General features: G+C 44.4%; 1 protein-coding gene across 1 annotated transcript; it reads left to right on the top strand.

Moving 5' to 3' along the window:
* The first annotated feature begins 1572 nt into the window (after positions 1-1572).
* ZBTB8B (zinc finger and BTB domain containing 8B) lies at positions 1573-13642 on the top strand. The gene is made up of 3 exons (XM_063103849.1): positions 1573-2557; positions 10901-11079; positions 13322-13642. The coding sequence occupies exons 1-3, from the start codon at positions 1573-1575 to the stop codon at positions 13640-13642; spliced, it is 1485 nt and encodes a 494-aa protein (XP_062959919.1).
* The last annotated feature ends 1471 nt before the right edge of the window (positions 13643-15113 follow it).

A 15113-nucleotide genomic window follows, 5' to 3' on the forward strand; every position in this document is an offset into this window, starting at 1 on the left:
CTGAGTTCAATGGGTCAGAGAAGTTTCTACAACCAAGTATATCATCTTGGTTATACCAAGTATAACAAAGTAAAGTAAAGTAATTAAACGAGTAGGAGTTGATGGATGATTATGTGGTTTGTGTGATGGGAGAAGATGAAGGGGAGAGCTTAGGGAAGAAGGTCAGTGTCTCCATCTTCCTCACTACCAGGTGGATTTTCAACTTGATTTATGCTTGTTCTACTTAGAAGTTAAGAAAGGAGGATTCCGGTTTACTCAGCAAACCTACTTTGTCCGAAGCACTCTGCCAGGTGCCGTGGGGAATATCAAATTGAATAAGACATGGCTCATGTCTTCAAAGGGCTTGTAGTCAACTGACAGAGAAGGTCCAGGACATAAATAACAGGCAGGAGTTATCCAAAGGCAGTGGAGTCAATCAGTTAGGAGCCTGTCAGTTGCAAGCAACAGAAAACCCAACTTAGACCAGCTAAAGCAAAAAGGGACCTAACTGGCTTCTAGCACAGCTTGAGTTGGGGCTCAGCTGGTGTCCCCAGGTTCCATCAGCCTGAACTGGGCTGTCGTCTTTGTTAGGCTGGTTTCCCTGGTGGTGTGGCGGCAGCATCCCTCATGTACTGTGTATCCACAGAGCAGATAGTGCCCATTTTTGGAAATCCCAGCAAATGTTTCATTGCTTTTCATCGGCTCTGACCAAGCCACATGGCCATCTCTGAGCCAGTCACTGTGGTCAAGGGTGGGATACATTGCTTGTGTTAGCCTACAGGACATCTTGCACATGTGGAGCCTGGGGATGGCATTGGCCAAGAATAGGGAGAGGGTGGTTCCGCTGAAGCCAAAAAGGAAACTAGAACCATAAGATTGGGAGAATGTGTGCCAGTTAGCCCGAGAATCCTCAAAATATTTTGACAGACTGGTGTTAAAATGTATGAGTGAAGGCTGTCTTTGCCATTCGCTAAGTCCTGGATGGAGCACTGGATACTGAGCTGTAATTCTTAGATTTGGGATTGTCTATATTCTGAGGCTTAAAGAAAGTAGAATGTAATGCGTAAGAGCATTACTCTGGAGGTGAACAGACCTGGTTTTGAGTCCTGGCTCCGTTACATCATCTCCTACCCTCAATTTCCTTATCAGAAAAATGGGGACAAAATATTAATACTTACTCAAAGGATTTTTATAAAAATTCATTGGAAGAATCTATGTAAAACACTAAGTACTGTGCAACATGCAGTTAGCTATCATTATTTTTTGTTATTTTTCATAAATTAACCCAGTTGGATAACCTCTGATTTCTGTTAGATCCAAAACAGCCCATATCTTAAAGGCACTATGAAACCAGTAGTTTTGGAAGAATTTTTTAAGAATTAAAAATGAAATTCTTGGGGCTGGCCTGTTATCACTTGAGAGAGCATGGTGCTGATAACACCAAAGTCATGGGTTTGGGTCCCCACACAGGCCAGTAGTCAAAAAAAAAAAAAAAAAAAAATTCTTATTTGTAAGGTTGGGATTTGTGAATTAACTTTAAAAAATTTTGGCAGAGATACAGGCCACTCCAGAGGAGCAGCAGCTGGTGGAGAAATGGAGATGCAATCCTATTACACTAAGCTCTTGGGGGAGTTGAATGAACAGCGAAAGAGGGACTTTTTCTGTGACTGCAGCATCATTGTGGAAGGGCGGATCTTCAAGGCCCACAGGAACATTTTGTTTGCTAACAGTGGCTACTTTCGAGCCCTGCTCATTCACTATATCCAGGACAGTGGGCGGCACAGCACCGCCTCCTTGGACATTGTCACCTCTGATGCCTTCTCCACTATCCTAGATTTCCTCTATTCTGGGAAGTTGGATTTGTGTGGGGAGAATGTAATTGAAGTTATGTCAGCTGCTAGCTACCTGCAGATGAATGACGTGGTGAACTTTTGCAAGACATACATCAGATCATCCCTTGATATTTGCCGAAAAATGGAGAAGGAGGCTGCTGTGGCTGCCGCAGTGGCAGCAGCGGCGGCGGCTGCGGCAGCTGCAGCAGCAGCTCATCAGGTTGACAGTGGAAGTCCGAGTTCAGGCAGGGAGGGGACTTTCTGTGGTACCAAGAGCTTAGTCTCCTCTCCAGCCAAGGGAGAAGAGAGTGAAGACTGCCTAAGAGAGTCCTCTTGTGGTGACTGTGGAGGGTGTCACCCTTTGGAACTGGTGGTGAAAGATAGCCAGGGCAGTGGCTTGGCTGAGAGTGACTTCTCTACTCCCCCCAAAAGGATAGAGCCCAAGGTGGAATTTGATGCTGACGAAGTGGAGGTGGCAGGTGGTGAACAGCTGCAGCAGTATGCTGCCCCGCTGAGCCTGGCCCACATGGAGGAGGGCTTGCCCAGAGGCCAGGCTGTTGACTTGGCCTACAGCAACTACCACGTGAAGCAATTCCTGGAGGCACTCTTGCACAACAGTGCCGCCCAGAGCAAAGACGATGCAGACCATCACTTTTCTCGGAGTTTGGAGGGAAGACCAGATGATGCAGGAGTAGCCATGAGTTCCGTGATGGACGTCCACACTGACTGGTGTGGGGAAGACTCAGGTGAGCTCCATTAGCATTCGTCATCTCTGTCAGTCATTTAGAACACACCAATTGTGCCTGGTGTTCTCCCATTATCATGATCATCACCACTGTCATTGTCACTATCATCATCATCAGCACCATCATTGCCGCCATCCCCACTGCCACCAATAGGCATTAATTGAGCACCTGCTGTATGCAGGGCATTGTTTCTTTGTGTATGTTTGTGTTATACGGTTCTACAACTAGAGTATAAGCATGTTGAGGGCAGTTTGGAGACATGGAAAGAACCCACTCTCTTCCACTAATCAGCAGTGGGACCTTGGGTAAATCATTGAATCTCTTTGAGCCTGTTTTGTCATCTGTAAAATGGGGATAATCATCCCTCCCTGCCTTTCTCACAGGGCTGTTGTGAGGACTAAAAGAGAAGGTTTTCAGAATTTTTTCTCACATGTGATAATGTGTTCTATACACATAGGAGATTTGGTGGCTGGGTGGTACAGGGATCAAACCCCAGACCCTGCTGTTATCAGCACCATGCTGTACCCAACTGATCTAACTGGTCAGCCCCTAATTTCACTTTTTGTTTTATTTAATTAAATTAATTAATTAATTTATTTAAAAAGATGACCGGTAAGGGGATCTTAACCCTTGACTTGGTGTTGTCAGCACCACGCTCTCCCAAGTGAGCTAACTAGCCATCCCTATATAGGGATCCGAGCCTGTGGCCTTGGTGTTATCATCCCCACACTCTCCCAGGTGAGCCATGGGCCGGCCCTAATTTCACTTTTTAAAAGCAAGAACACTGGTATGTCTGATTAAGACTAGATTTGAACAAAAATAAAATAAAATAAAGAAAAAAGAAAAAAACTAGACTTGAAAAACTTGAAAATGTTGTTTCTGGTCCTCAGAGACAATAGCTTAACCAGAATTTGGAAGATGGCAGCTGTTTCAGTGACCACACTGTGGGAACTTGTTGAAATTCTCATTTCCGGGTCGGCCCGTGGCTCACTCGGGAGAGTGCGGTGCTGATAACACCAAGGCCACGGGTTCGGATCCTATATAGGGATGGCTGGTTGGCTCACTTGGGAGAGCGTGGTGCTGACAACACCAAGGCAAGGGTTGAGATCCCCTTACCAGTCATCTTTTTTTTTTTTTTTAAAAAAAGAAATTCTCATTTCCATGTGCATAATGGCATTTCACAGACTGTGAGCACCCTTTAATATCCATTAGACCCTTCTCATGCCCCATAAGTTTGGCAGAGGAATTGTGGAGAAACTGAGACCCAGAAGGGTTTAGTGAGTTTCCTAAGAATGCAGAACTGTTAAGTGGCCCAGGTTAAAGTAGAAACCTGGCCTGGCTTCAATTCAACAACCTGTGAAGGCAGCACAAGTGGATAGAGGACTTTCCACCCCGCTGCCTGTAAGTAGGAGAAGTATCAAGAAATAGTAATTTGGCTGTGTACCACCTTCATTCAAGTCCAGTCTTTATGAGTCCAGATAGTCAGATTTCTAACTACAGGGGACTCTGGTAAGGCAGCCACCCTGGCCCCTGGCCATGCTTGTTGTCTGCCAGGTTCATTCACATGGCTCCAGGGTAAATTTATTCCAAGTGCCAGGGCGCTGAGTAGGATTAATTTGTTTGTTTTTTTATTTATCTGCTCAAATATTTGGGCACCTTCCATGTGAAGACACAAAGATAAATTAGACGTAGATGCAGCCCTCAAAGAACTGATGGTGCCTTAGAGGAGATAAGACATGTATGTAAATGACATAACAGGGCAGAAAAGTACCAGGGCTGAAAGACCCTCAGAGGTACGAGTTCACAGAAGTCCAACAGAAGGAGAAGTGGCTTCCTCCTGGGAGATCAGGGAAGCTTGATGGAAGTGTCATCGAGGGAAGAAGAAGAGACATGGGGAGAAGTTGATTGGAGTGAGATCATGGAAAATCTTAAGTGCTACAAGGTGAGGATTTATCTGTAGGCACAGGGAAATTTTTGGTAGTTTCTGAGCTTGGGAATGGACAGGATCTGTGCTTCATGGAGATTAATTTGGTCTCAGCACAAGATGGTGAGGAGATGGGAGACCAGGGCAGGGAGATTGTTCAGGGTCTGCATTTCTCATCCCTGACATTAGCACACATTGTCAAAGCATAAGGTCCCCCTATTATCTTTCCTCCCCCAGACTCTTCAACCCCAGTTGCAGCACTTTCCACATCTTTTTGGAAATTTCACCTGCACTGGCTGCCTCCACTGTTTTACCTCCTACTCTTTTCTCAGTCCACCACAGTCTGGCTTCCACCCCATCTACACCACTAAAACGCCTCTCCTGAAGTCAGCTGTACATTTCTAGAGCTGATCCAGTGAGTGATTTTCAGGTGTTATCTTACTTGACCTCTCTCAGTAGTGGATTCTGATTTCTCTTTGAAATTCTTTCCTCACCTGGCTTTTGACACTATGAGGACCATTTGCTCTTACCTCTGCCCCTTCCTGTTCAGCCTCATCACAGGGTCATTTAATGTCAGTGTATCCAGCATGCCATCACTGGCTCACTTCTCTGACACCTCTTCATTCCTGTTTGTTCATTTGTTCAATCATTCATTCATTCATCTAACAAGTATTTATTGAGCACTTACTATATGCCAGGCACTGTTAATCACAGTGAATGAAAGACAGTCCTTGTCCTTGTGGAGCTGACATTCTAGTGTGGTGAGACACACAATAAACAAGTAAGTAAGTATATAGTACATCAGATGGTGATAAGTCTTAAGGAGGAAAAACTAAAGCAGGAATAGGTCGATAGAGAGTTAAGGGGATGCTACTTTATTTAGGGTTGACAGAGAAGATATTTCTAAGTCACCTTTGGGCAGAAACCTCAAGGGAGGGCCAAGCCCGTGGCGCACTCGGTAGAGTGCTGCGCTGGGAGCGCGGCGACGCTCCCGCCGCGGGTTCGGATCCCATATAGGAATGACCGGTGCACTCACTGGCTGAGTGCCGGTCACGAAAAAACGACAAAAAAAAAGAAACCTCAAGGGAGTAAGAGAGCAAACTGTACAGATATCAGGGAGAAGAACATTCTCGGCAGAGGGAAGAACAAAGCACAGAGGCCCAGGTGCATGATCGTACTTCGTGAGTGAACAGAAGGGACAGCGAGCATGCTGATGTGGCTGGAGCTGGCTGAGCAAGGTGGTGGGAGGGGAGGGGGGATGAGATCTGAGAGGCTAGGTGCAGACAGGCCAGGTAGGCCTTGAAGGCCATGGGAAAGACTTTGGATGTTACTCTGAAATGGAAAGCCACTGGAGGGTCTCACCAGGCAGTGGTTTGAAATGACATATTTAAAGGATTCTGCTGGGTGCTGCATGGAGAATAGACTATAGGGGAACAAGAATGGAAGCAGGAGGACTGCTTGCGAGAGGACTGAAATAACCAAGTGAGAGACTTGCTTCCTGAGTCAGTGCAGTAGAAGTAGAGAGGTGAGTAGTGGTTGGATTAGGATTATGCTGTATCACAAAAGTAGAGCTGGTTTGCTCATGCTTTGTATGAACAACATGGCAAAAAGGAGAGTTAAGGATGACCCAAAGGTTTTTAGCTTGAGCAGTTGATTTAAACATGTGATGTTTGCAGTGCACGTTGGATATCCAAGTGGAGATGTTTGGCAAACAGTTGCATATACAAGTTTGGAGTTCTGGGGAGAAGTCAGAACTGAGATATAAATTTGGGAGGCATGAGTGGACCCGTGGGATTTAAAACCTATATATTTCGTGAGCTCAGAGATCTAAAAGGAGAAGATAGGAAATTTAAGAATTGAGTCCTGGGAACACCAGCATTTAGAGGTCAGGAAAATAGGGAGAGCCAGCAAATGAGACTGAGAAAGGGCAGCCAGTAAGGCAGGTGGAGAATCAAGAAAGAGTGATGGATGCCAAGAGGAGAAAGTATTTCAAGAAAAAGGAGAAACCAGCTATGTTGGATACTGTGTATAGGCAGACTAAGAGCTCATCACTGGATTTAGCAGTGGTAGAGGTCATTGGTGAGACAAGACACTTAGGGAGTGAGCTGAAAAATATAAGCTGGTGAGTGGAAGGTGGGGTGCTTGAAATATGGGTTATGGAACAAATACAGTTGTTGGCAATATCTAGGTATGGGGCTGTGATTCTCATCCCTGACGTATATTAGAATGGGAGGGGCACTTTAAAATATGATGCTTGGGCCCCACCCCATTCATGAGCCTGGACATGAGCATTTTTTTTTTTAATGTTAAGTTTCCCAGGTGATTCTACTATGCAGGCAGAGGTGAGAGCTGTTGGTTGCATAGGGTCAGGTGGCTGAGATGGGGTGGGGGACAAGGTATTTGGAGGTAAGGAGGTCAAGGAATGGAGAGTCCAGTGTATGGAAGGGTCATTGTTGATATTCAAACCAAGATTGTGCCAGGAGTCGTATTTGAAGGCGAGGTGATCAGATCTCTGAGGAATGAGGAGATGACCGAGGGCCCCTGGATGACTGTCACAAGGAGGGACAGCAGTGGTATCATCTGATGGTGTGAGCTTCAAATATCTCAGGAAGAAGGGAGGGATAGTGGTCTGAAAATGACAGTGAAGCACAGGAAGGACCCTGCCCACCTCTGACCCAGAGTGTCAGGACGATGGGATAGGCCTGAAGGGAAGCAGGTGTTCAGTGAGTTCCAGGTTACAGTGAAAGCAACCACTCCAGTCCTCTGAAGACACTCAAAACCATATTCTTCTCCTCTTTTCCTGAGCTCCAGCTTCATCTGTCTAATCTGGATATTCCCACTTGGACATTATGCATGGGCCTCAAACACAGTAAAGTATGAACTGAACTTTTTCCTCCTGAACCTACTTTTCCACCTGTGTTCCCTGCCTCAGTTGATTCCAGCACAATCTACGAAGTTGACTAACCCAGAATCTATGTCATTTAGAATCTTTTGTTTCCCTTCCCCTACTCCCCAACCCCCGCAATATGGTCATGTGAAGTACTGTTAATTTTACTTCTCCACCTCCATACCCACTGCTTTAGTTCATGTCATCTCTCATCCAGACTCATCTCCTGTCACCTGGACTTACTGCCTTTAATCTTGTGTCTCTTAAATCTTTTACCTGAATTGTCCCCAGAGGGATCTTTTAAAAGTCTAATCTGACCATGTACCTCCTCTGCTTAAAATTCTAGCTGCTTACAGAATAAAGTCCAAGCTCCCGAGCATATGTATTAGTCCATTTCTGTTGCTTGTAACAGAATGTCTGAAATTTGTAAAGAAATGAAATTTATTTCCTACAGTTTTGGAGGCTGGGAAGTCCACGGTCCAGGGGACATATCTGGTGAGGGCCTTCTTCTGGGTGGGAACTCCCTACAGGGTCCCATGGCAACCAGGGCATCATATAGTAAGAATGGGCTAACCTTCTCACTTGCTCTCTTTTTAAAGCCATCAGAACCATGCCCATTACTCCATGAATGGATCAATCCATTGACAAGTCCTCACAATCTAATTGATGACAGAGGAGAAGGGGTCTGGGAGACCTTATAGCTGGCTTCAATCCACCCTGTCCTCCTACCAGGTTCTCGATGCTGCTTCAGGAAAGAATTCAAGAGCAGAGTCACAGTAGAAAGTGAGAACAGGTTTAAGGTCACGAATAAGAGATACAGATTTTACAGAGAGAGTGTGGCCTAACTCCTTGACTATTAGAGTTGTATAACCCCCTTCTACTGAGCATGCCTGGCCACTGAATTTGCATAAGTTAGCCCCCTGAGGTCTCAATTTCCCCAGCCCTTGTGCCAAAAATAGGTCCAACCAGCAACAGTAACTGTCCTCTAGGGGAGGACCTAGAGGAGGGGCCTGAGAACTCAGGGAGTGGCTTGAAATACAGAGGTATGTCCTGAAACCCAAATCCAGGGACACTGAGCACCTCCTATCTCATAATCACCTCTTAAAGGCCCCACTTTTCAAATACCATAATCTGATTTCTCACCCTCTTAGCACTGTTACAATGGGGGTCAAGTTTCCAATACATGAACCTTTGGGGGACACATTTGACCCACAACAGCATGTCACGTCCATGAGGGCAGGGATTTTTGTCTGTTCTGTTCACTGCTGTATCCTCAGGGTCTCGAACAGAGGCTCACACAGAGTCAGTGCTCAGGATAAATTTGCTGAATAAATGAACGACGTGACCATCACAACTTGCTTCTCACCCCTTCCTCAGCCTTATTCCTAACCTCCTACCCTATACTCTGTATTCTCATTTACCTCTATGCCTAAGCATGTGTTGTTCCTCTGCCTGAGATACCTTTCTCTGTCTTGAATTCCTGGTGAACTCCTGTTCATCCTTTAAAACCTTGCTCAAAAGTCACCTCTGTAAAATCTTCTCTAAACTCCTAGAGAAAATCATTACTTACTTATCTATATTTCTTCATCACTTTGAACTTTGCATGTGGTATATCATATTGTATGAATATGTTTGCATGTCTTTCTCTCTTGCTAGTCTTAACTTCTTGAGGGAAGAAACAGACGTCTTAGTAAAGATGAACCTTAACACAGTGCCTGGCATGTAACAGGCATTCAAGTGAACTGTTGTATTGGGGGAGTCAGATCATGAAAGAGGAAGGAAGGTGTTGAGATAATTCATACTTTTCTGATGGAGAAATAGTTAACAGTTGTTTTTTCCAAAGACTTATGCTGGGCCCATTTTATGTTATGTTTTTGTAGATAATCAGGAAGAAGGGTATAGTACAAAGCCAAGGTAATGGGGGTAGATGACAGGAAGACTCTGCGGTGCCAAAGGAGCGAGCAGGATGAGGAGCTATGAGCTGTTACTTTTATCCTAGGAAACAGATTACCGTCCCTGTTTTTATAGGCATCTCGGTACGAGTGTGATCAGTGAGAAATATAATAGTCCAACATATGTATGCGGTGATGAGCTATAAGCTGCTGCTTCTATCCTAGGAAACAGATTTTGGAGATGCTATAGATTATGTAAAATGTTAGGCATTATCAGGATGGGAACTAGAAACTAAAGAGAATCATTTTCATCCTTTCATAACAGGATGTTAGGTTCTCACTTGGAATTCAGCTTGCCATACTTTTTGCAGCACCTCAAGAAAGACAAAGCCCAGTTAGGTGTCCTGAGATGGTCCCAGAGGAAAGAGTGACTGCAGTGTTGAGCGAGACCACAAGAGCCTGGATTGCTTAATTGGTAAAGAAAGGCTGAGGAGATGATGATGATGACAGAAGTGGCTGACATTTGTGAGTGCTTACTGTGTGCCAGGTGCTCTGCTTTAGGGGTTATTTTATTTCATTCTTACTACAATCCTATGACGTGGTTAGAGCGTGGTGCTAATAACACTAAGGTCATGGGTTCAGATCCCTGTACCGGCCAGCTGCCAAAAAAAAAAAAAAAAAAAGAAGAAGAAGAAGGAACTACTGCCCGAGAAAGCGATAATTCTGGTTCAGAAGTCTGATCCATCGTAACAGAGTTTTTCAAACTTTTTGAAGGTAATGAGATCTGTATTAGTCTGTTCAGGCTTCCATAACAGTGCCACAGACTATGTGGCTTAAACAACAGAAATTTATTCTCTCACAGTTCTGGAGGGTCGAGGTTCAAGATCAAGGTGCCAGCAGGGTTGGTTTCTGGTAAGACCTCTCTTCTTGGTTTGCAGACTTCCACCTTCCTGCTGTGTCCACACATGGCTTTTCCTCTGTGCATGCACTAGGGAGGGGGTGAGAGTAAGGGGGGGGGTGGACGGAAAGGAGAGAAAGAGAGAGATCAATCGATCTCTGGTGTCTCTTGCTTGTCTTAAAAGGAAACCAGTCCTGTCATTAGGGCCTCACCTTGATGATCTCATTTAATCTTTATTACTTCCTTCAGGGCCTTATCTCCAAATATAGTCACATTGGGGGTTAGGGCTTGAAAGTATGAATTTTGGGAGGACAAAACTCAGTTTATAACAGGGTCTCACTCAGCATTGTCTTAAAATGAAGTCAAATAGAAAAAACCCTATCAGAGTGAGTATTGTTTCGGGAAGCTTTTCCAGTTTTCCACATGAAGGCATGAGCTTTCTGAAGCTGTAATGTAAGTTATATTTCTAACTGTGAGTTACAGTCAGAAAAGTGTGAAACCTGGTGCCTTATGGCACTCCTTGCAACCTAACATGAGAAGCCCACTTTACCCACTGGCTGATTGGGAGCAAGACAGAGTTGGAGTAGCAGACAAGGTTCTACTGTTGGCTGCCGGCGAAGTTGATGTCTTCCGTCTCTATCTGGGCTGATGGGATTCCCCATCCCCAGATCCCATCCGACAGAGGGTGGCCAAGGTTGTTGTTGCTTACAGTACAGCTAAATCAATCCATCTGGTTCCCCAGGTGATGTGCTGGTGGTCCCCATCAAGCTCCACAAGTGTCCTTTCTGCCCTTACACTGCCAAACAGAAGGGTATCATCAAGCGGCATATCCGCTCGCACACAGGCGAGCGGCCCTACCCCTGTGAGACCTGCGGCAAGAGGTTCACTCGACAGGAGCACCTGCGGAGCCATGCCCTGAGTGTAAGTGTCCCTGCTGGCATTGCCGTCACAGCAAAGGCATTTCATGAAATTGTCTAATGTAAGGGTACAACCAGCCTGTCTCTCATCCTCTGTCCACTGGGATATTTTCAGAGAATTTTGAGCATATGTTTCTTCTACTAGATTAGAGCTGGGCTAATGGCACTTAGAGAAAGTTGAAACTTATATTTAACAGACTGGTTTACTGAGAGGAAGAATCAAGAAAGTTTAGATCCTGGACAGGGATGGTTGTCATGAGGCAGAGAACAGGGCTTAGACAAGAGGTTGTGGGTCTCCTCCCACTGGTGTGATGCTGAAGGTAAGCTGCTGTTGTGAGGTTGTCACCCAGAAAAGGAACCAAACATTTAATTAAGAATTTTAACAGAGTTTATTAGCTGGCTGGCGACTGCCTCCCCTAGGTATTTTGGGAGAACAGCCCTGCGCCTTGGTTTTGTGGAGTTTATAAAGGCAAAAACCATATCCCGTTGGCACATGGGTTTGTCCAGGTGCACAAAGCAAGCAAGGTAGCTAGGTTACAGAAGCCAAAAGTGAGCAACTGAAGCAATCAAGCATAAAAACTTTCATTGTGTGTGGTTCTTGTTCCCATGTAACAGTTCACTGTGTATGGTTGGTCCCTGTTTCTATGCAACAGTTTTTGTTTCTATGAGAAGGTTAACAGTTTCTCACACAGAGGAGGCTAGTCTGACAATGAGAATGGAGTATCTATCCAAGATGGTGTTGGTATTGCTCAGGGTTCTCTGCTACACTGCTTCCTCAGTTTCTCACCCAACCCCAGCACCTGGGGGTAGGGGTTGGTATACTGCCATTTATAGAGCTACGTGTGGGCAGCAAAAAGGGCTCCAACCTCAGAGGTCCTCCCCTCTAGCTGCCTTCTAGGATTCTGTCTCCATGTGAGGTGGTGATTCCCGTCAGGTAAAAAGCATTCAGGTGGTTTAGAAAATGTTGCATTTAAGATCATCTTTGAGCAAGGCAATCAGTCTTTGGAAAATCCAACATAAAAATAGTTTGGACTTCAAAGGACACTGTCAAGAATGTGAAAAACTGCAGAATGGGAGAAAATATTCTTAAGGGATATATCTGATAAGGGTCTAAAATATACAAAGAACTCTTACAGTGCAAGCAATAAAAATACAACCCAATTAAATGTGGACAAAGGATTTGAATAGACATTTCTCCGTTAAAAAAAAAAAGTACAAATAGCCAATAACCACATGAAGAGATGCTCAACATTATTAGTCATAGGATAAATGCAAATCAAAGCCACCATGAGATGCCACTTCACACCCACTAGGATTGCTATAATTGTTGGTTCACCCTTGTCCTGTCTCTGCCTCTTGTGTGTATCCTGCATCCAGAGCTCTCTAGAAGAGACTCTCTGATTGGTTCACAGAGCTCCTATTGGTTGGAGTTCCTGAAGAGGACACACATTAGAAAGATAGTTCCTTATACAGAGGGGACTCCTGGGGCTCCTACCCTTAAGGGGAGCTGTGTGAGGGAAAAGATCAGGTTCTCTTCTCATAAGTAGACTTGCATTGATCAATGAGAAAGTCAAGTGTGGGCTGGCGCATTAGATTAGTCGGTTAGAGTGAGGTGTTATAACACCAAGGTTAAGGGTTCAGATCCCCTTACCAGCCAGCTGCCAAAAGCAAAAAGAAAAAAAGAAAATCGAGGGTGAAGCATGTGTTGGCACATCTGGGGCATACACTATTTACTCTCTAGCAAATCTGCTTTCCTACTAATTAAACAATCCAAGGAACATTAAGAACCATGTCTAAAATCCTAATCAGATCACTGCATGCCCTTTATCTGCAAGCATCAGAGATATAGTAATGAATGAGACAAACTCCATCCCTGCTCTCTCAGAACTTAGGGTCTAGTGAATTTTACCGATGATGTGTGAGAAGTACAACAAAGGAAGAAACATAGGTGAGAATATATAGCTGAGGTCCCTAACCTGGCCCAGAGCATCAGGGAAGACTCCCTTCAAAGGTGTTAGTAAGGGGTGAGGGGTTGGTGATGGGGAGGAGGGAACGTTTCATGCATGTCCAATGGCCCTGGGGTGGAAAGAACCTTGGTAAGATGGAGATTGTGGCAGAGAAAGCAAGGTGGAGAATGGCAAGAAATGAGGCTGGAGAGTCAGGCAGGGGCCAGATCATATGGGACCTTGTAGACCATGGCTCAACCCTTCTTCTGGGACATTTATTGTGTCTGCTTGTGATTATAGGTCCACAGATCCAACCGTCCAATCATCTGCAAGGGCTGCAGAAGAACCTTCACGAGTCACCTGTCTCAGGGGCTGCGGCGCTTTGGGCTGTGTGACAGCTGCACCTGCGTTACAGACACACACGATGATGATGATGATGATTTGATGCCCATCAACCTTAGCTTGGTAGAGGCTTCATCTGAAAGCCAAGAAAAGAGTGACACAGACAATGACTGGCCAATCTATGTGGAGTCTGGTGAGGAAAACGACCCCACTGGAGATGATTCTGATGACAAACCACAAATTCAGCCCAACTTATCAGACCGAGAGACACTTACATAGCAATAAATTGGTGGGGAAGAAATTTTAGAATTTATTGTCCATTCTGTGGTTGAAAGCCACCTTTTGTCCAATTTTGTGGAACTCTGAGAGGACCGTTTTTTTCACTCTTACTATATTTGCATTTTTGTAAGACTACATGGTAGAGGTTGGATTTTGTGACTCAAAAGACTAATAACTTTTTAGTGTGGTGCCATTGGTTTCTGAGGGCTTTGCTGGCTACTCCTTAATTCTGAGTGAATCAAAGTAGGCCCAGAAGCTTCCTGTTTTTCCTGCTGTGCATCCAAACTCCGGTATGAGAAAGATATGAAAATCTCCATGCTTGTTTTCATATTGTTTGAATCCTCTGCATTTCTTTGTTATCATCCTCTTTCTCTAAAAATGTGGGCAAGAATACATTAAGTTTTAGGATCAATCTTACCTTTGCCAAGGCTTTTGTAACAAATTCCACATTTTAATTTTCTGGCAAAATATTAAAGAGAAAGCTTCATCTATATAAAGCAGGCAGGGCTGTCTGGCTACAGGATCTTAAAAGGTACTCTCTAAATCTAAGATTGCAGTTTTAAGGCTGGGAGTAATCATATACAGACAAGCATGGAAAGGAGCTGAAAGGCTCTTTAGGGCACATGGGCTTGCCCAGTTGAATTAAATTCTAAGTTAGCTTCAAGAAGAGAGCTTATGAGCTCAGGTCTGGGTAGTTTCCCTGTCTGGTTTGGTATATGACTGTTTTACACACACAAATAACCTGTCTGTGATCATAAAACAAGTAATTTGGGCAAAACTCCAAAATCCTCCCGTACTTTTTCCAGCCATTTCCAAGAGCCATTGCTGTCAGTAACGTGGAAATGTGGCCACCCCTGACATTCTTTTTCTTAGTTTATGCCTAGAACTTTAATTGGAGGGAAAGTGTAAGCCCATAGAAACAAGTTATACTTGTAAATCGTTCACCTTTTAAAAGGTCCTCTTGAGAGAAAGAGAAGGTTAGCAGAAGAACAGGTTTTTAAAACCAGTCTGCTCTTCACCCACTCTGCACCCATACAATTATTCTAACAAAAGAGGCTGAACTTCTTTAAAGGACTAAAGAGCAGGAAATATTAAGGATTAAGGATGTGACTGAAGGCACTCTCATAATTTTGTCTTATGTTAAAGTATCCAAAATGGTTTTAAAAGAATCCCCTTGTCTTCCTTTAGTTTTAGTACAGTTGTTTCAAGCAGTTTGACGTTGCTTTGACACGCATGCATGTGATCAGTGGCCTCATCTTCTTGAACAAGGTATGGACCAGTTCACGTGTGGTCAACTGGTAAGCAACACAGTACAAAGGTAGGGTACCAGTCCATACAGTAGAACCGCATATTGGTAGATTGGAAATTTTAAAACTGGTCTTTTCCCCCAGGTAATCTGAAAAATATTGCTCTGGATCAAGAGTTACACATTGAAAATGATTAGGGACCAGAAACACTTTTTTTCTCTGAA

This window comes from Cynocephalus volans, chromosome 8 (genome assembly GCF_027409185.1).
Source record: "Cynocephalus volans isolate mCynVol1 chromosome 8, mCynVol1.pri, whole genome shotgun sequence".
NCBI classification, from domain to species: domain Eukaryota; kingdom Metazoa; phylum Chordata; class Mammalia; order Dermoptera; family Cynocephalidae; genus Cynocephalus; species Cynocephalus volans.